This window comes from Aphis gossypii, chromosome 1 (genome assembly GCF_020184175.1).
Source record: "Aphis gossypii isolate Hap1 chromosome 1, ASM2018417v2, whole genome shotgun sequence".
NCBI classification, from domain to species: domain Eukaryota; kingdom Metazoa; phylum Arthropoda; class Insecta; order Hemiptera; family Aphididae; genus Aphis; species Aphis gossypii.
In genome coordinates, this window is record NC_065530.1 from 24,623,051 (window position 1) to 24,644,835 (window position 21,785).

Below are 21,785 nucleotides of genomic sequence, written 5' to 3' on the forward strand. Positions count from 1 at the left end.
ATCTATATTTATTAAAACTGTTATACCTATTAGTATTAATTTAATTTTATATGAATTCATATTAATATTTCAACGTTTCAACGTAATGTGGACTGTTGAATTTCAATAGAGGTATGTTACAAAAAATGAATATCAGAAAATTAAGTTTTTTGGAAACTTATATAATTTGTAGTAGGTTGTTAAATTCACTGTTATATCTGTGAGAAATAACTGATAAAATTGTTTTTATTTTTTGAATATAGTACGTGTTTAATTTTCATTGCCTTCTATAATATTAAGAAAAAACAAGTTTACTCAGTTGTTAAATTTATGTGTGTAATGTTTTTAAGTGAAACTATACCTATTATTTGCTATAGAATATTGAAAACCATACAACACACTATGCTGTATATTATATGTAACTGTTAATATAAAACGCGTAAAAGGATCAAAGTATTGACCTGCTATAGGACAATGCCATATTTATTACTTTTTTGTCTTAAAAATAATACATGCATTTATCATTAATTCGAGTTTTATATTTATTTGAATCATGTATGATTCAAATGAGAATTTAGCTAATGAAATCCAAATTATTGTCTCCAGTAAAGATTTGATACATGATTTAAAAAGTGTACTTTTTAAAGCATGTATTAAATTGCTTGCACTTTCAATGTTTATAGTTAAATTAAGTGTTTAATAGAATTATATGTATAATGTACATAATATTGTTATTATATATTGATTATGTCACAATAATGCATAATATGTTACATTTTAATTTAATAGTAAAACGTTGTATAGGTACTCGTATGATCAACAGATAATCTTAACATGTCTATAAAAGTAAAATTTGTCTATTATTGAATTTTGAGTTAATTAATACTAAGTTTTTCTAAGAAAATTTACGAGAAACCTTGATTTAAAATTTCAACCGTTTTTGTCAAGACTTATAAAAGAAAAACAAAACGTGATCAAGTGGATACCACTTTGCTGTAGGTACATTGGGTATAGCCGTTTTCGACCAAAAACATACCCTTCCCTTTTCGGCCGATTCACTTTTCGACCAAATTTTAAAAAGATCGATTCCCTTTGCCACCAAAATCTTACCCTTCCCGTTTCGACCAAATTTAAAAAAGATTAATTCCCTTTTCGATCAAAACAAAAATTTATATAATACCTACCTACATAAAAATAAATAAAATAATTGCTGCTTTATAATTTTTTATAAGTTGCATAAAATTGTGTAAAATAGGTAATATATTATATACTTAGAGCATTTTTAAAATATAAGAATTAATATATATGTTAATATGCCACAGTATATGTGCAATGTTATACAAAAAATTTAAAAAATAGTATAGAATTTAATTTTAGCTTTTTCAATTTACCTTACAATTGCATCTGGAGAATTATTATTAGAAAAAATACAATTCTTAACATAATTATTTACAGAACGATATTAATAATACACCCACAATAAAAATTATCACTATTATTTCATATATTTAAGTTAGTTTTGAAGGTTCTGCAAATCAAATTCAAATTTCTTGATACTATTCATTACAAATATGTACAATAATAGTATGTTGTATCTTTTGACAATATTACCTATTATTATTATTTTATTATTTTATATAATATTGTACATATTGTGACATAGTAATATAAAATAATGTTGATATAGATAGTCTTAAATTTTAAATCATTTTCTGTATTTTATTTTATAATATTTTATGCAACTTATACTTTTAATAATTTTTCAAAATTACATAATTATATAATTGCCATAATTTTACAAAAATGTTTGTTCTGGCTGAAAAGGGAAGGGTAAGATTTTGGTCAAAAACGGTCTCACCCCTGTACATTAGCAAGAAATTCGTTCACCCATACCGGTGTGTGATTTCGATGCTGGTTTAAGGTTACTATTGTGATACTGATTATTTTATATTTTATACCGATCGCACTAAAAATTCGTTGCAGTGATCGGGATGTCCCTTCCAAGGCTCCAAATCAAATTATCACATACTGTCGTTCCCGCGCATCTTTAATGTTACAAACACGGAATAATTTAATATAAATGATTTTAATTAATAATTTGATAAAATGATTGTTAACAATTGTGAATAATTATTTTTATGGTTGAAAATTAATTGATCATTCGTCTTATGTTACTGTTTGTTATTTTTTTAATAATTTAAAATGGTTACTCATAAAGAATTGGATTCTTTAAAACTCCAATTAGTTTAAGATTTTATGTTAAATAAGAATAAACTTGGTTCTTACGTTGTACAAGGGTTCAATACACTTAAAAGTTAAAAGAACACTCTTTGATAAGTATTTTTACAATACATGTTTTTGCTTTAGTTTAGACCCGAATAACAACATTTATTTTCAATACCTATATACTTACGTTCGTATCCCATTTCGTCACCATTTCATTTCGCCGCGGTACCATTTCGCCGCCAAATTAATGCCACTTTGCCACTGACCCATTTTGCCGCAAATTTTTCAAATAATTTTTTTCGTTTTCCACCACAGTATCGTTAACTTAATTTTTTAGTGTCTCATTTTTCTTTTTCATCTCTTTCTAAAGTAAATAAAATTATTTACAAATTATTATATTATGGCCTCACCAATTTCAAAAACACTACTCTATTAAATTCTATAATATTTTAAGTGCATTATAATGCATATTTATTGTTAATATCAAATATTTAATACATTAACCGCCATATGGATATGACCACAGGCAGTTTTATGGCGGTTCACGTGACACGTGTTAAAATCGGCACATGACCCTAAATGAACTACCTAAATATATTAATTAACTTAATTAATTTATAAACTTAATTAACTAATTGTATTTCAGCATATCCTATCTCCTCTATGTGTGTTTCTATTTCTTGCTCCAGCCTTTTATTTTCGTCCATCAAATTTTGGTTTATGGACTCCAATGTGTGTAGCTTCTGATAAAATATTTTCAAAGTTATTTTTAAGTATATTAACTTCTTCTAAAATGTTCTTTGTATAAAACCTACTAATTATTTTTCAATTTAAATGATAAAACTTACAAAACTTACTTGCATTGTCGACTCCAACAGAACAACAATGGACAAATAGCCCTGTTTATAAAATTCTGATTCGGACACATCAGATACAGTTTTTTTATGAACTTTTAAAAATTGTTCATATGAACTCGGAAATTCATCCATCTTGCCCATATTTTAAAATGAAATAAAATATATAACAGTAACTGTATGTATTTTAAAGAAACGCTGTGAGGTGTTAACTCAACGGAGAACAGATAAAATGTGAAAAACCAATAAAACTATAAATGTAGGAAATGGATTAATGGGTACCTTTATCTTTTTTACCTATGTGAAACATGTCATGTTCATCATTCAATCAATTATATTTTATAGTGATGTGTAGGTATACATATAACTATATAACCATGTAATACAGATAACAAAAATTATATAAATTTGGAAAACCCAATGCTTTATGTTTTATACATATTTAAGAAGATATAATATTGTATAATTTGTTAATTTATTTAAGTTTATTATTTGTTAACTATACATAATACATATGAATGTATTCAATATAATTTATATTTATACATCAGATTTACAAGTAAATTACAAAATAAATATTTTTTAAAACAATATGGTGTATCTTAATTACTATAGCAAATGATTATATTAAACAGAAAACATTTATTCATTTCAAAACAAAGTAAATCAACAATTTTTATGTATTTAGAAAAATAATTCATAAATACAGATACAAATGTATAATTTATGTACTTGGATTCAGGATTTAGAGCCAAATCTAAAGTAGTTAAAGGTCTATTCGCACATTTCTTTTTTAGATTCTGAACGGAGTGATGAATGTATTGATTTTACAATGATGTATGTTTTTTTTTTTTTTGTTTTTTTTGTGTCTGTGTAGCATTACTAGTCGAAATAATGCTCCAATTTCAAACTATGGGGGTGGTTTCCGATGTAAAAGTGAATATCCTTGGTGCGTTATAGAGGTAAAAAGTTAACATTTTCCAACAGTTTTCAAAAAAATTGATAAAAACAAAAAAAAAAATGACGGAAAAACGCCAATTTTTACGCAAAACCCGTTTTCGATCAAATCGATTTTTTTTTATGGTTGTAATTCAAAAACTAATCACTGAAAATACTTGAAATTTTCACCAAATGTTAATGTCAGTAGTATCTGTATATAGTTAAATTTTCGAAAAATTTTGACTTTTTTTGAGTTATTTATAGACCACTGAAATTTTCGATTTTTTTGAGAAATTTTTTTGTAAGGTGTCGATAAAAAATTTTTGGATGACCAAAAAAATTTTAAAAATTTAATACAAGGTTCCTTATGAGTTGTTTTTATTGTGGCTAAAAAAAATTAAAAATCGTTAGTCACAATTTTTTTTTATTAGCGTTTATAGTTCAAATTTTTACGAAATCTGTCGAAAACGCTAAAATTTGCAAGTAATTTTGAAGTTGAAAAATCATAAAATTTTTTGTGTTCATAACTAAGGATTAAAATTATAACACTAAGTTTTCCATAAGTTTTCCTTCAAGTAGCTATAGAGAAAACTCATAACATCATTATAGGAAAACTTTTATGTGCGTTTGAATTTTAAATTTTTACGAAATAGCGTAATGACAACGATTTGTCCCAAACGATTTTAAATATTTGTTATTATTCAAAAAGTATAAGTCGTAGATACTTGAAAATTTTACCAGTTATTTAGATTGGAATTTTCTTTACACGATTTAATTTTCAAAATATTTTGAGTTTTTTTGAGCTATTTATAGACAACTGAAATTTTCAATTTTTCTGAAAATTTTTTTTTGAAGTGTCGATAACATTTTTTTGGCCTTATAAAAATACTTGAAAATTTTATACAAAGTTTCTCATATGTTATTCTTATAGTGATTAAAAAATTATAAGAATACATAGGCACTTTTTTTTTTTTATTAGCATTTGAAGTTAAAATTTTGACAAAAATTCGTCAAAATTGTGAATATTTGCAAATTATTTTGTAGGTATAATTCATAAAAATGTTTGTATAGGTAGCTAAGAGTTGAAAATTTAATACAAGATTTTTCATAAGTTTAGCTTACAATAATTATAAAAGAACTTAAGTTTTGGTGTATTCAGGCCATTAAAACATAAACCACCTTTTTCACCAACCACTGGAAATTATATCCTAGGCTGACAAATCATCTTCGTTCAGAATCGTTTTTCGTATACAATGATACCTATCATTGCATTCAAATTTAACCTACCCTAGTCCGAAGTCAACCCCGCCCCCTAATGTACAGCAGAACGGTACCCACTTGCCCACTTTTTTTTTTTAGTTATACATTGTTACAATACCCCTATCATTTAAAGTTTTTATTTCATTAAAAAAAAATAATTACAAATCAATCTGTGTATACAAAAAAAAAAAAAAAATAGAATAAGTACCTAAGTCATTTTGATTACACAAATAAAGTGACACAACACAAACCTACATCAGACTGATATTACAATGTTTTGTGCATCGAAGAAGTGAGTCCTGTATTGTTAATCTGATGCGAGGCTATTTGAGCCAGTTGTTAATAGTGCCTACCTGACTTTCCATTTATAAATATTAGGTATTTTGGGATATATTTTTTGTATAATGTATAATTTGCATTTTATATCAAAACTATCTTGTGTGTGAATAGACCAAATAATGGACATTAATTCAATACTAAATTATCAAAGGCAATAAACACATTAGTTATCAATAATTTTACTAGAGTTTGAACAAATTTCCGTAGTGCAAATTTTTGCAGGATTTGGGTAAGGTCATAACTAATAAAAAATATTAACACTTAACATGTCCACTACCCTAGATAAATTAATAAAAATTAAATGAACATTGAACATACTTTATATTATGTATTCTAGATTACAACATATTCTTAGGGCTATGGATGTCTTAAAAAATTATTCATTTTTACACTTTTTTTGAAATTATGTTGATTTTTAATTAATACTTTATGATACAAAAATCTTTTAATATTGCATAAAAAATGACACTATCATATTAAAAAAAAATTTTCAATTTGCCAATTTAGGTTAATAAAAACTCCATAGCCCTAATTATGAAAAATAGTAAATCAATAACTTAACTTAATTATTTAAACATATAATTAACTAATAATGTAACAATCAACAAATTTTACAAATGTAGAAGTAATTGGTCTTGATGCTGCGTTGTGTTTTTTTTTTTATCTGAATGCAACTAAAAAAAAACATTAAATTATTTATAGAAATGATTTATTCTACATAATTTAGTATTTACTTAAATCGTATTCTTTGGTTAAACATTCAAAGAATAGTAATTAATTAATAATTGATATTCAATATTTGATAATAGGAAACTGACATTAACGATTAACCAATAACCACGTGTATTCAGAAACAGTTTGCCGGCATTTATTATCGTTTATCAACTAATACGTGATAAGAACGTATACCACGAATCAGTAACTATGTGTAACCATGATGGTAAATTATAAAATGTTATTTTTATACTTTATAGCTGATACAGCCGATGTACATATACAGCCGCGCTGCTGCTGGCTAGTCGTTCACTGACACTCGGTGTTCCGGTGGGAGTGAAGATTGGACATAGTATTGTTTATCTATTGTGTTATTATCGATTATGACCGTTATAGGTATTGTTAAATTGAGATAAAATTTCGTTTTGACTTCTGGTTTTTACTGTTGGGTTTGTGAAATTGCCCAGTAGCAGTAAATTAAACGAATATTGAAGCATTAATAAGTCGCAAACGGATTACTCAAATTAAATTCTATAAATGTTAAAATTATTTTTTCAGTATGTTTATAGATTTTCGTTATCGAAAATAGGTATTGCAATTTGAAAATCAAAAGTTGATAGTGTTTTATTAAATAAGGGAGGAAGTTAAAATTATCAAAATTGTAACACAGTGTAAAATAGTAAAACCTAGAAAGTTTAAAAAAAAAAATATTTTAAAATTCCTAATACTTCCCGAGATATTAACTGGTTCATGATAAAAAAAATCACCCTGTATAGTGTATATATAAAGATAACTATATAGTAAATATTAGATACATACACTAAATATAAATTTATTTATTTATTTCTATAGATTTATAAAGAAGTTGGAACTTTATTTTAAGACGGGAAGGAAATTTTGTAACTCAAAATGAAAGAATTATTTAATCAGTTAGTTATTTAATTAAACACAATGAATAATTTTAACTAGTTTAAAAAAAATTATTAATTATATAAAAATAAATTCAGCGAAATGGAACTGCGAAAAAATAAAGTCGGCGAAATGGTACCGCGGAGTAATGAAACGGCAACGAAATGGGAGCTGACCCATACTTACTAATATTTTTTAGAAATGCATGACCTATACTATGTCTACTTAAAAGTTACTCTGTTATTTTTTTCTTTAGATATTATAACATCGGCATTTAATGTTGACGACGATGACGATGATGAAATAAATAGGTTTGTTAGATTTGAGAGAAAAGTTAGAAGTAAAATAAAAAATTTAACCGAATTAACTGTACCCAACATGTCACACAAGGAATTCAAAATTAATTTTCGTTTAACAAGAGAGAGTATTGAGGTTATACACATATATATAATACTTATTAAATTTATAGATATTTTTATTTTATAACTTATACTATAATGTATAGTTTTTTTTTAGATTTTAATCTTAAATTTGGGTACTTTATTTTCAAAATCGAAATTTAAGTGTTCCATTGAAAAACAAATACTGGTGTTTGTATGGTACATGGCTAATTGTGAAACACATCGGTTAGTATAAACTAAAACATCTAAAAAGATTAAATTAATGAAGTAAGAAGTAAAATTATTTATTTTTAAACAAATAACAAATCGATTTAATCTCTCTGATAGCACCAGTCATGGGGTTGTAATAAATTGTTTGGAACAAATGAATACCCTTAGTAAAGTTTTTATACAATGGCCAAGCGGTCAAATAGAAACTGTGGAAAAATTCAATTCGTTAAGGGGAACTTCTTTTCAAATGTTATTAGAGATGATGATAGCTATCATATTTCCATATTAGCACCTTGAAAAAAGAGAAGTGTGATGCCAAAGTTAGATAGAAATATGTTTTACAACTGTAAACAAGTTCCATCCGTACTGCTCCAGGTTTTTATAAATTTTATAAATAAAAAAAAAATGCATTTAAATCCCACCTCCTACTATACAGCAGAGCAAGTTTTTGGTTTTTTAATTAATGTTGATGATGTAGCTAATTCATTTATTGCTAAAAAATGTCATTAAATTGTTTACTATTTATTTAATGCCAGAATACGTTTTTATTTCTTATTGCAAATTAAAATTTGTTTTGAAGTATTTTGATACATGCAAATGTACTTCTAAGAACATCTTACAACAGTCATATGGCAGATCTAGGGAAGAGATTAGGATGAATAATATCTAATCTACATTGTTAATATTATTTTATGGAATTATCCGATTTTGATGTCTATAATAATATAATTATGTTTTTTAGATTAATTTATAAATAGTGGTAAATTTGACAGATATCAGTTACCAACAATAATTTAACTCTTCAATAATAATTAACATGAAATATACTTGTTTTGATTAAATATTATAAACAACAGGTGTATAGTTATTACTATAATATACAGGTAGAATAAGTTAACTCAGTTGTTAATTTCACGTGTTGTGTATAATTTTTTAACTCAACGTTAAATGTAGGTTACAATACTTCAGCCTTAAAAATTGATTTATTACATTTTTAATAACTAAATAATTTTTAATTATTTAAGATTTTAATGTTATAAATATCAAAAATTTATATCTAAAATCATAAAAAGTCTTTTAAAAAAAAACCATAATAGGTATATAATCACTCCTGTGTCATGATATTAATACTAAGTTTGCTAAAAATAACTATACAATATAAAGGCCTCATGAAACACACACACGAAAATAATATGAATTTTTCGGTTTCTAGGATTCTAAACTTGATCCCAAAACGCTAACACGCATTACCATTACATAGGTTTAAAAAAGACTTACGAAGTGGCTTCTTTCTAAATTTAACACTAATTTATTATAATAAGATACTATTGTGTTATATTTTTACTGAACAATTGACAATTTCAAAATCCTACCTAAATAATATATTATATTTAATATATTTAGCTAAAAAAAATTAAAATATTTTGAAACTTAACTTAAAAATTTGGTGAAAATTTCAACTACCTGTGGTTATAAGTTTTTGTATTACAACAAAATAAGAAAATTAATTGACGAACACTATTTTTGAGAACAACTTTCTATTTTTTTCTAATAGAAACATAGTAGACATTTTTAATTTTTAACTAGGATATCTTAGAAACAATAAAAAAAAAGATCATTGTAATAGCAACAAATTCTGTAAGCAAAGCTCAGGATCCAAAATCGTTTACACAAATCAGTGCTTAGTCCACAATTACTTTTTTTTCTCTCATCTCAAATACTAGAAATAATAATAGACACGTACAAAATAATTAACTATGGGTTTATTTAACTAAATATTCTTTGTTTTTGTATCTTTTATTATATTATTATTAATCTAATACCTATCTAGCATTAATACAGAACTTATTTTTGTTGAATTTCGCTGTCCGTTATGTTGGTCGTGAATAGCTGCGGCGATATAATAATAATTCAAATGTTCTAATAACAAAATTGCAAGATAAATAAACTACAACGCTGGTTATCATAATGGTGGTATGTAATAGCCGAACAAGGTTGCTATTTTTATTCATGTTGGTTTAAATTTACGCTTGTTATTTTATTCGCATACATGTGCGGTTTTTCTTGATACCATAATTTAGAAAAGTTAGGTTAATTTTGAAAAATAAGTGCTTAAAACACATACGTTATTCTATACTTCCTCCGATTTGACTACTCTTCCGCATGTATTCACTTCAAATTGAGCTTTGTCTTATGTCCACCAATCGTCGTAACTGTACTACATGAAATTTGTCCATGCAAATATTTAGTATTTAATTCCTGTGAATTCCTAATCAGTTTATTGTAACTCAGTATACTGCAGAATACCGAAAGCTCAAATTTACGTTTCTTTGTTTCTCTTACCAAAAATTCAAATCAATTTTTTTTCTCTTTCAGAACTTAATTTTTTTAAATTTTTTTATTTTTTACACGAATCCCCTGATATACGTGGAAATTTAACCTCATAATTATTGAGAAAAAAGTCACATAAGCCATAGAACCTATGTATGTTAAATATTTTTAATTCAATGATAAATAATTTTAAACAAAAAAACGATCTATCTATATGATCGCTCTATATTATAGTAAGTATGATATTAAATAGTATGTAAATATTAATTTTGAAATATCATTGTGTGTTTAGAATGTAATAATATAATAATTTTAAATACCCACGAATAAAATATTTTTAAATTACAAAAAAGTTACTAAATTCCTTTTAATATTTGATTTTGTTCAAACTTGAACTTAAAATGTATATAAAAAAAAATAATACCTTTAATATATTTTTTGAATTTTTTTCGTTATCGTATGTGCTAATTATGAAAAACCTTGAATTAAGTTTTTAATTCTTTGCCATAAAAATTGAATATTTTATATATATTAAATTACATAAAATTAAATTCAAAGATTTATAAAATAATTTGATGAATTTGAACAAGGTTTAAACTTTGAACGTTTTAAAAACAAATCATTATTACTTTTAAATATCTATAACAATAATTTATTATGAGGAACCTTGTATTCATTTTTCAAACTATTTATCCAATGATCATTTTTTAATTGGTATTTTTAGAGGAAACCAAAAAAAAAAAGATACTGAATAGAAACCTTGAAAATATTTTTTAAAAAAAAACACAGTTCGCTTTCTTTGTATAAACACTTAAAATTAGATACAATCTAACTTGACTTATAATATTTATTTATTTTAATATAAAAGTTTAAGTCAGGCTATAATTTTAACACGCTTCTGTAAAACAATTAGTATACATATATTATATGTATGTGTAAACATATAGCGTAGTATTGTGTTTTACAAATTAAAAAAGTCAACAACCTCTTAAAAAATAAAGTCGTTTTAGGAATAGTAATAGTTAAAAAATACAATTTATAAAAACAAATATAATTTAAAAAAATATAAATACAGTTTTGGCTTTATATAAATACAAGTATACAACATACATATAAATAGAGCAAAGTATAAAATAAATAAATATATTTAATAGAAAAATTGAAGCTCTATCCTTGTACATAATAAATGATTATTAATTTTCGATAAATGTATTATTTACATCAACATTTAAATTAGGTCACGTTCCTCCCAATGAATATGTATTTTTATTAAATTCATACCCAGTGTTTTTTATTCTTAGTCTTAATGCTTCACACCTGAAATATTTCATGTTTTAATAGTATTTTAATTTATTCGTTACTCAATACAACTTATAGAACAGTGTGAAATAATTACCCGCATGTATTATAATCAAATCCAAATCCTGAAGTGCATTCTTTTATTTCACGACATTGGCATGTGCAAGTCGCTGAATTCCATAGCTTTAAATTGTATTCTTCGTTACACTTATCACGGTCCTCTTCGTTACTACACATACAACGACACTCGTTGGGGTAGTACGTTTGCAAAGGGGTACAATCCTGTAAATAAAAACCATATATTATAATAATCAATCGTTTTAAAAATACGGAGGGTAGCATGGAATGCTATTAATCGTACTTCTTGTTTGACGACGCATCCACACTTGCATTTCAAATGTTGATCAATTGACACTGTTTTTCGACCTTTGAATTCTAATTTCCCCGCATCATTATACTGTGAGACCATTACCTATTTAATATAATTTGACGAAAAATTAATAAAAAGATAAGTTGAATGACTAAAAAAAAAAAAAAAAATTATAGCTTTAGTTTATGTAAGTACTTCGAAGTTGAGGGTATCGACTTTAGTCGGTTGACATGCCAATAAGTCGTGGGCGCAGCAACCTCCACAACGATTCACCCGAGTGCATGTTGGATAATAGTATAAACTTTGATCGTCAGTATCTTTAAGGCTGATTGTTTGAAGTTCAACAGAACAACCGGCTGGCTTAGGTACCAACGTTGATTCTAAGTAAACAAATTATTTAAAATATTTTTTATTGATTGAATTTTCGTAAGTATTTATTACGTAACTAGAATACATACTTCTTTCTACATTTAGCGCAGTTCGGCCTGAAACAGAATAAACAATAACATTTATAGTTTATTAGAAATAATAATTGATTCATAAAGTTATTTATTATTTATTCTTTTTCCTTTGATAATTAATATTATCTAAGAATATTATATGATTTTTAGTTTTTATTTAAAAAACTATACATATATGCTATATGCATTACAAAAAATTACTGTAAATTAATGTATTAAGTATTATTTTATACTCGGGTAAATATTCAACAAACATAATATTATTTGTTAATATTAGTTCAAATTAAAATCATATCAATAATAACTGCCGTGTTTTAAGCTAAATTATATCAAGCTACAATTGTTTATAATTAATCATAGCCACGTAGTCTAATCAATCTATTCAAAATGAAATGAAATAATTTTCTTCAGAAATTATTAATAGATTACCGATATTTTATTAATTTAATACATTTCGTTTAAATGTGCATAACTGTTAACTATACAAAAATCTCTCACAGAAATTCACTCTGGCCATATTTAGATCAAAATTATATTAATTTGTTTTTTCAAATTTAAACACCAAACTAATTCATGATTTATTTTATAAATGTTTTAAAATTAAAGTGCTGAATGTATTGATTATTTTTTTGGGAAGCAACTGTCAACTGGCACTGTCTTAATTTATATATCTAAAGCAAAAATAGAATTTGGTACGGATGTCTCCTGTACTATTTGAAAATTATTAAAATACTAAAATATTTATTTAACCTAATTAATTCTTTTTTATCGAGTGGACAATTTTCAGCTAAATAAAATCCGAAGGCATATTATTGGGTACATATTGGTACTCCACAAAATATTGTTGAACGCAAATCAACAATCATTTAAGCTCCAAATACCTATAAAAGTATAATTAATTAACTCAATCAAAATTTGATTTTTGTATAAAGAAATTCTACAAAATATTATATTATTGAATTTAAAATCTAAAAAAAAAAATTTAAATAACTTAAAAATATATTTACTATTTAGAGACTTACATAAATATTCAACATTAAATTTATTATTTTCCATAAATTTAGTTTTGTAATCAGTTCAAATTATATTAAATAAATATTTATAAAAAAGTTAATCATATTATAACTGACTCATACTTGGAAACCATATTAAAGTCTGAACACAATATTTAGAATATTTTTTATATACACAATACATTTTGGGAATACTATTATCGCAATAAGAAAAATACGTATTCAGAACACTATTTGTTAAAAGTAGGTATTTTAGTATTTATTCAAAATTTTTTTAACAATTAAAATTTTACCTAAGAATAATTGTTTTTTAATGGAATGATAAATATAGTACAACGGTGCTTATTCTTAATATAATAATAATGTTGTTTTTAATTTAATCATCTTAGAACGCTGTATTTTTGTGTATTATAATAAAGTATTGTTAAATTCTTAAATACAAAGTCATTATACGTTGAGAGGTATTGTTGACAATTAGTATACAATACATGTTGTATTTCATTACTTCTTTGAAAATAAGATATATTGTTTTGGAATTATAGAAATACATTTAATTAGTTCATTGACTTACTTTGAAAACCTGTCGTAGCGAAAAGTGTTTGGGCTTCGTCTATATTTGTATCCGGCATGAATTTAGAGAACAGTTCTGACACATTTGTCACCTGGTTCAGTTCAAATATGACACTCAAAGGAATCTGAAACACATAACTTGTGATTATAGCTAAATATTTTACTTTTTATAGTTAAGTGGATATTAAGTGGTGTTGGACAAGATAACTTAAAATTGATGAAAAACACACAGGATAAATTTATATTTTACATAGGTAAATCAATATTTATTATAATTTATATTTAATTTTTTATTTCTATTGATTTTAATTTAAAAAATTAATGTTATAACTTTTTTAAATATATTTTATTAGTTTAAGATTTTGTTTTTTTCTTATATAAATTATTTATTTTACAGTGTATGTAACAAATGCAATACCCAGTGGTGTACGCAGGGGTAGGGTTCTAGCGGTTCTGCCCCCCCCCCCTGAAATTTTTTTATTTTACAAAAAAATCTTATTTACCGCCATTTCAATATTCAATACACAGAATCGATAATTGTTGGTTATTTTTAATAGATATAAATTAAATTATGAATTGTAATTTGTTACAACTAATTATGCAAAAACTGTTAAGCAAATTATTTAAATTATTTACTCATATAAAACCCTAACCGAATTAAAATCCTGCGTACGCTACTGACAATACCTATTAACTATTGAATACAGCTATAGGTACATAAAAAATAAATCAATAGTATGTAATTAACAAAATGTAAATGCATTGATAAAATGTATATTATTTAAAAAAAAACTATGAATTACTTCATTACAAAACATAACTATTTTTTGTGTTCTGAATTTAATCAAGGTCAGATATGTTAAATATTAAAATACCATGATGTATTACTATGTATAACTGTGTAGGCATCTATTTACGTATGTAACGAATGTAACTACAGCACATGAATCACATTGACATTAAAGTACGCTATTTATGAAACTTTTATTATCAATACTATAAAATACTATAATACTCGTATATTTTATAATTCAAAATAATCATACTAAATGCTTACTGTATCTACTCGGTTGTTTAATTTACATATTTTATAACTCTATGATATAGGTAGTACGTACACTATTATATGTATTGTTAAAAAACTATTTAATGACAAATAGGTACTATCTAATTAATTTAACATGACCTTAAAAATATTTTTCCGGAAATAAACACAGCATGGCCACATGGATAATATTCATTATTTTATAATTAAATTTTTAAGTTACATTTATATTTTAAACTCTTAAGTGAAGTTTTCTTCGTAGAATAAATATCTAAGCATAGCTTATGATTTATATAGCAAAGGCTATATAGCTAACTGAATGTCGATGATATTTATAAACAATTATAATTTGTGTTATTTTAATTCTGATACATAATATATGAATGGATTATGGATTTCTGTTATTAAGAAATCGAAAATGAAATCTTTTATAATGCATTTTTACTTCTGTAGCAACAAAGAGTATAGGGAGGTTGCGATAGAGGGTGTTATTATAAACGTAGTACCTATGCAGTTTTAACGATTTGTCTTAAGATTTTGGATTGTTAAATTTGTATTCTATTAATGTTAGTGGATGTTTTACTGACCACAAGAATTATATTCCATATAATTAATACCTAATTATAATTTATAACCTATATTGGTTTGAGTGGCATTTTGTATTTAAGAAGTTTGTTTTTTTAAGTGTACATATTTAAAGGTAAGCAAATATTGTAGTTGGCAGCTTTGATCGATTGAGGGTTTGAAGTTTGGAGTTAATTTGAGGTGGATAAGTATGCCAGTGATTGGAGGTTAACTATAATAAATTAGGTATTCTAATGTAAGAAATTAAAAATTAAATGCTTTTTCTCATGTTATAAATTATGTCAACGCCATAATATGTGTGTATGTAAAAATAGTATTTGTTTGATTATAGATACGTCTTGTATTTAATAATTCTAAACATTACCTTTCAATCAACTTTTAATTATATTATTACCAAAATAATTTTAAAATAAACTTAAATTATAAATATGATATTTTTAATCTGTTTAGCCATATGTTTTTTTATACTATAAATAGTTTTTTGATGACAATTCATCTACTTAACTATAAATATAAGGTATTTATTTTACATCTACTGTCATTACCTAACAATTGGTAGGTACTAAGTAATCCCTACGGTTTTTGAGATAGGCAAGATGTCGCCAATAAATTCTTGTAAGTTGTATGAGTCATGATATAGAAATGTTGGTATTTGATAAGGAAAACTACCATCACCCGTCGGTAGAAATGTTATAATAATATTCTCGTTAGTCATGCTTCCACTAGTAGCTTTTAAAATGTATTAGTTACTTTTCAATGAAATTCTATTGAATGACAAGTTGGTAATCACTGAGACCATGAGTGATTAGTGTCAAATTGTCATTATCACTGCATGGCATACTGCATGTGGCGCCATAAAGAAAGTATGTATTACATCAATAAATAAAGTAAAATACAACGATGTCGGTTAGTAACTAGTAAGTACGAGTACTTGATAATTATTGGTTAATCCATAAATATTAGTTTTTCCTTAATAGTGAATATTTAACTAAGTAGATTTTAATTTGCTATGATATTCGGGTAGACAAAATAACAATAATAATTAATTAATCATCTAACGTCAAACGAATTATATAATATTATGCATAAAATCTACAATTTCAGTTTAAGTTAGCAATATTAAATAAATATTAATTCAAATGGATTTTCCAATGATGATAATATTATATACCTATAACTATTTACTTAGGTAGTTATGTATCACTTTAATAGATTTTCCAATGTTATTATTAACTGTAATTATTACATCCTTCTTCGGTGAATAATTAAATAGATTATTTTGTACACATAATTCCGTATTGTACTTAAAATATAATTATATTTAAAACCTAAAATCTGGATATTGTATAATAAAGCAGTATATTGTTCTTCCAGCCGCCGGCTGGTGACGGAATACGTGACAAAAATACAATTGAAACAAATTTTACAATTATTTTGAAACAATAATCACGTTTTGATACCTATCTTAAAATCTAACACGTTCGAAGAGATTATATTTACTTACTTGTACTCGTATTATATAATAGTAATTTTAAAATATTGATAAGATACTTTCTTCATTTTATTAATTAAATCATTATAATGTATTGTAGGTATAATACCTTGTTGGTAAAATTTACCAGGTAAATATTGGTAAATAGTTCAAATGTGAACATAACTTTGTAAAAATGTCGTATAAACTTATTATTGTTATTTATATATTATATTATAAAGTCTGTAATTAATAGACAATAGTACTTACTCGAATAGTAAAGTTATTGGTCATACTAACTGAATACGAAGTGTTTTGGGAGAACAATACATCCTAAAATGGTAATTTGTTTAAGTAAAAATTCGTAAAACGATACTCACATGACTAAACATATTGTTTTCTTATTAGAAGTCAGAATAATAATAATAATATAATATATTTTATACAAATAATTTATTTTTAATCTTAATTTTTTTTTTCGTTTTGTTTTTGTTAAAAACATGTGCAGCTTGTAAACCTATATTCTTTACAATAAGTATAATTCATGAATATACGGGTAAACAAAATTTAAATTTCAAATAATATTATATATTATTAGGTATAATGATAAATAATTATTGAAACCAGCTAAAAAGGTGCCTATATTTAAAATTACAATTAAACTAATCGAAAATAAGAACGATTATAAATATCTTTACCACTGCAGTTTATAAATGAAAGTGTAATATGTATTTCTAAAATATTTTAAAATTTAAGCGATCAATGTGTTTTTTTTACAATGATTATAAAATATGAGTTTTTTTCTTTTTAATTCATTATTTTAAGTTGTATTCAAGTTTCGGTAATTATTTTAAAAAATAATCAGAAACTAGTACACGTAAACTTCTATGCGCGTGTTAGAGAAATATGGTTAGTCGTGTTTGGAGGGGTTTACAATGTTTGTTTTTGCTGGTACAAAATTACATAAAAGAAGAACATAATACTGTCAAAGTTTGGTATTAAATTCGAAAATGGCATTGCTAGTGAAACGGACTTGGTTTCTCATATGCCTAAAAAAACAACACTTTTTTAATCTATTTAAACAATTATCTTATGGACCTATTCACATCGTTCTATAGGGCACACTGTATTGACATATAATAGTTAATAAAATAGTTGATGTGTTATTATACTAAATAATATTATGAAATATGTAATGGTTTTTTGTAGAATATAGTTTAATGTACCCCATTACTGATAGAAAAATGAATAACCATTAGTAGTTTATTTTATAATACAATTATAAAATATCCTTAGAAATAAAGTCTGTTAAACCGTTTCCCCTTAGAATCGTTTTTCGCATATAATCATTTTTATTGAATTTAAATTTAAGAGTTTAATGCATCTATTACCTACACAATGGAGATAATTACACTACATAAATCTACTATAAGCATAGTGATTTATCCAGTTTTGTTTATCTTGACATTTAACAACATATTAGATATAGGTATAGATATAGGTATTTTACTATTATTATTAATCATATTTTAAGTATAGATACCGTGATACATTTTATGTATAAAATTAATTAATTAATGTTTTCGTTTTCAAAAAATGATTCATTTCAAGAAGTTTAAATCATAAAAAAATAAATAATTGGTTAAATGTAGTGATTCTATTTATTTTATAGAAAGAAGTATGTAGTTGAGGTAGGTTGTTATAAATGAATATAAAATATATTTAATACCTAATACCAAGATAAAATGTATTACTTTTGAAATAAATATTTAGGTTGGTACATTCATAATGTTAATATTGTTCAAATAATTTAAAATAACCATAAAAGTAAATTCTTAAGTCCTAATTAACGTTATTCTTCTGTGAAAATATATGTTCAGTTAGTATTTTATAGTTATAAATATTATATAACAACATAATATTCGTAGATTATCAGTTGACAAATTGCAAATCTTATAGAAAACCAAATGTCATCTGTAAATGATACAAATTTCAGCCTCTACATAGAAGTTATCGACAGGTGGTTGTAGGTATATATTTGTGTATCGAGTGTGTATAGTATTATGAAACAAGAAACTTGTATTGTTAAGTATAACTTGTTTAGGTATCTATTTGTTTTCCGGTAGCCTGTATATAAGTAGATAATGTAGATGTTAGATGTATTATTCAAATGGCTAGATTCACTAGATGTATTCAACAAAAATATTATTATAGTTACCTATTACAAAAAATAACCATGTTGGTAAATGATTATTATGATAATCCCAAAATAATGTGTGTTAAAAAGTTTAAATTTTTGATCGGAGTGCTGGGACATAATGTAATTAACTTAACCACAAATTTATTTCTCGGAATACCTATCATTAAATATAACTCAACGGAGAGAGTCGACGATTGTGGCGAACGCGATTAACCGATTCTCCTACCCATTGCACAGAGTCGGTTTGCATGTGTGATACAAGGTCTGTCGAGTATATAAATTGTAGGTAACAAAATATTGTAGTACGTAGGTATGTCAGTTACGTCGGGTATTCCTATTACAGTGAGGCAACTCGAATACTATTTCCTCTCGATGTGCCGCATAACAAATAATATATTATTAGGTATATGCGCATTGGTTTCATTCAACACGTGTAGGAATATAATAAAAAAATAATATACTGCCCCAGAGTACCTACACAATAATAGTGCGACCGAAAATGTCTTGGTGAGAGCTAAAGGGCAGTGCATGCGTTTATATATACATGTATCATTATCTTTAAATATTAAGATTACAAACATTTTACACTACGTAATAGTTATACGCCGAACGACATTATGATATTATAGGTATCTCTCAATTATACTACTGAACTATTGCTTGTACGAATCAAGAGATGGGAAAGCTCTTTATATGATCGATAAAAATTGGAAATTATGATGACGGAAGCAGTGTTCTTTAAGGACGTAACCAGCAGGAAGACGTTGGCTCGCGGACAAAACACGATAATATAAAAACTGACATTAAGATATTGTAATATAATATGGAAAAAACGTTATTTACTTCACGAGGACCTACGGCCATGTTGTACGATGTTGAGGCGGCGGCTGCCGTAGTGTACGGCCCATTGCAGCACGAAGAACTTCCGCCCGAAGTGATGGAGTCGCGTAAACGCAACCCGCCGCCACCAGTCGTGTGGACGACGTCTTCGCGCCAATCTGCGGCGGTCGTCGGACGCGCCGCGTTCTGTCCGCGTCTGGCGGCGACGGTGACGAGCAGCGCGCAGCAGACTAAGACGGCGGACAGCGATGCGGTACAGGCGGACATGACGGCGAACGGCGAACGGCGTAAATTATTATTTCGTTACGTCCGGCGCGAGCGGAGCGTGTGCGGTCGCGGACTATGTCGCTGGCGTTCTGTCGCCGTGACGGCGTGCGAACTACGGACGGCGGATGGCCGCGAACCGAAGACCACGACCACGGTCCACCACCATACCACCGGTCCACCACTACCACCGCGGTCGCTATATTGCAGGTGAGAAGGAAGGACGAGTGCTGTGCATTCGTTCCTCTCCTATCCGCGGCCGCCGTCCGTGACTCATCTAGCGCCCGATGCAGATAATAACGCAATAACAATACTCTTGTGTGGGCATAGATAATAATATTGTTATAGTCACCGCCGCCGCCGCCGTCGTCGTCGCGGCGCCCAGCATTCTTTTGAGCTAAATTATCGTGGGTTGATTGTTTGTGTCTAGGTTCCTACCTATATATAATATAATTTACTACGACAGATTACAAAAACAATAATATGAAACAATGAGTACTTATAATAATAATAATAACACCGAGCGTGTTCGCTGACATTATACAGAATGTGCGTAAGCCTCACTTACCCGGTAAAAGTATACCGACTATTTTTTACCGAGAAAATTACAAATAGTGACCCTCGCCATATTAAATCTATTGACGAATCCAATATTTATAACGTATAAAAAAATATAATGCAATCGATAAAAATACGCAAAGTTATAAATAGGTATAAGGCCGTAAGGATGATATTTTCTATAATATAGAAGTCAATTATGTATTTTGTTTTTATTGAATAACGTGAAAAATACACACGGAAAAAAAATTGAGGGAAAATAATCACAAAGTTATAACATAATAATGATTCTTCATTTTATCTTACATAATATATTGGCTTTAAAATTCAAATTATATGAACTTTTATTTTATTTGTGTGTGTGTCTTATTTTAATCATTTTCATTAATCAAGATTAATTGCTTAGGAGTAAGTATACAAAATTATAAATTAAGCACTGTACTTGTATTTTACTCAAATTAATCGGAATTAATTTTTTTTTCATCAGTTAGGTATAACAAAAATGCGTAACATTCGTATAGGTTTGTATTTGCTGCATGTTTTGTTTTATCAGGGTGGATTTAGTTTATTTTTTTAGAATTTTTTTCGACTACCATTTTCATCCACCCTTTAACTGCCAATTAACATTTATTAACATTTATAAACATTTATTCTATTCTTAATTTTCCTAAATTATTGTTTATTGACCTATATGTTATTATCAATAGGTAAATTATCAATAATTAACCTTTTCACACTAAGTACCATATAATATACATTTACTTTTTTCAATATGTTTCGATCGTTAGTTATTATAATATGCAATATAAAAAAGGAGTTTTAAATTTAAATAAATATGATCTTCTTACTACAGTAGTAAGAAAACTTGCATAAATAATTTTAAATTAGCTTATAATAATAAATGTGATACATCATACATTTATTGATGAATTTTCAAAAAGCAATAG

General features: G+C 26.1%; 1 protein-coding gene across 2 annotated transcripts; it reads right to left on the reverse strand.

The window, feature by feature from the left end:
- Positions 1–11,192: 11,192 nt before the first annotated feature.
- On the reverse strand, positions 11,193–20,407 carry LOC114129855 (uncharacterized). 2 transcript variants are annotated; one of them, XM_027994703.2, is made up of 7 exons: positions 20,035–20,407; positions 13,877–14,000; positions 12,290–12,316; positions 12,027–12,211; positions 11,823–11,933; positions 11,559–11,743; positions 11,193–11,479 (listed from the first exon to the last, which is right to left on the reverse strand). In XM_027994703.2, the coding sequence occupies exons 1-7, from the start codon at positions 20,281–20,283 to the stop codon at positions 11,401–11,403; spliced, it is 960 nt and encodes a 319-aa protein (XP_027850504.2). In that variant the 5' UTR covers positions 20,284–20,407; the 3' UTR covers positions 11,193–11,400. The 2 variants fall into 2 exon arrangements, with proteins under 2 accessions (XP_027850504.2, XP_027850502.2); XM_027994701.2 differs by having other exon boundaries at positions 20,020–20,406.
- Between the last annotated feature and the right edge of the window lie 1,378 nt (positions 20,408–21,785).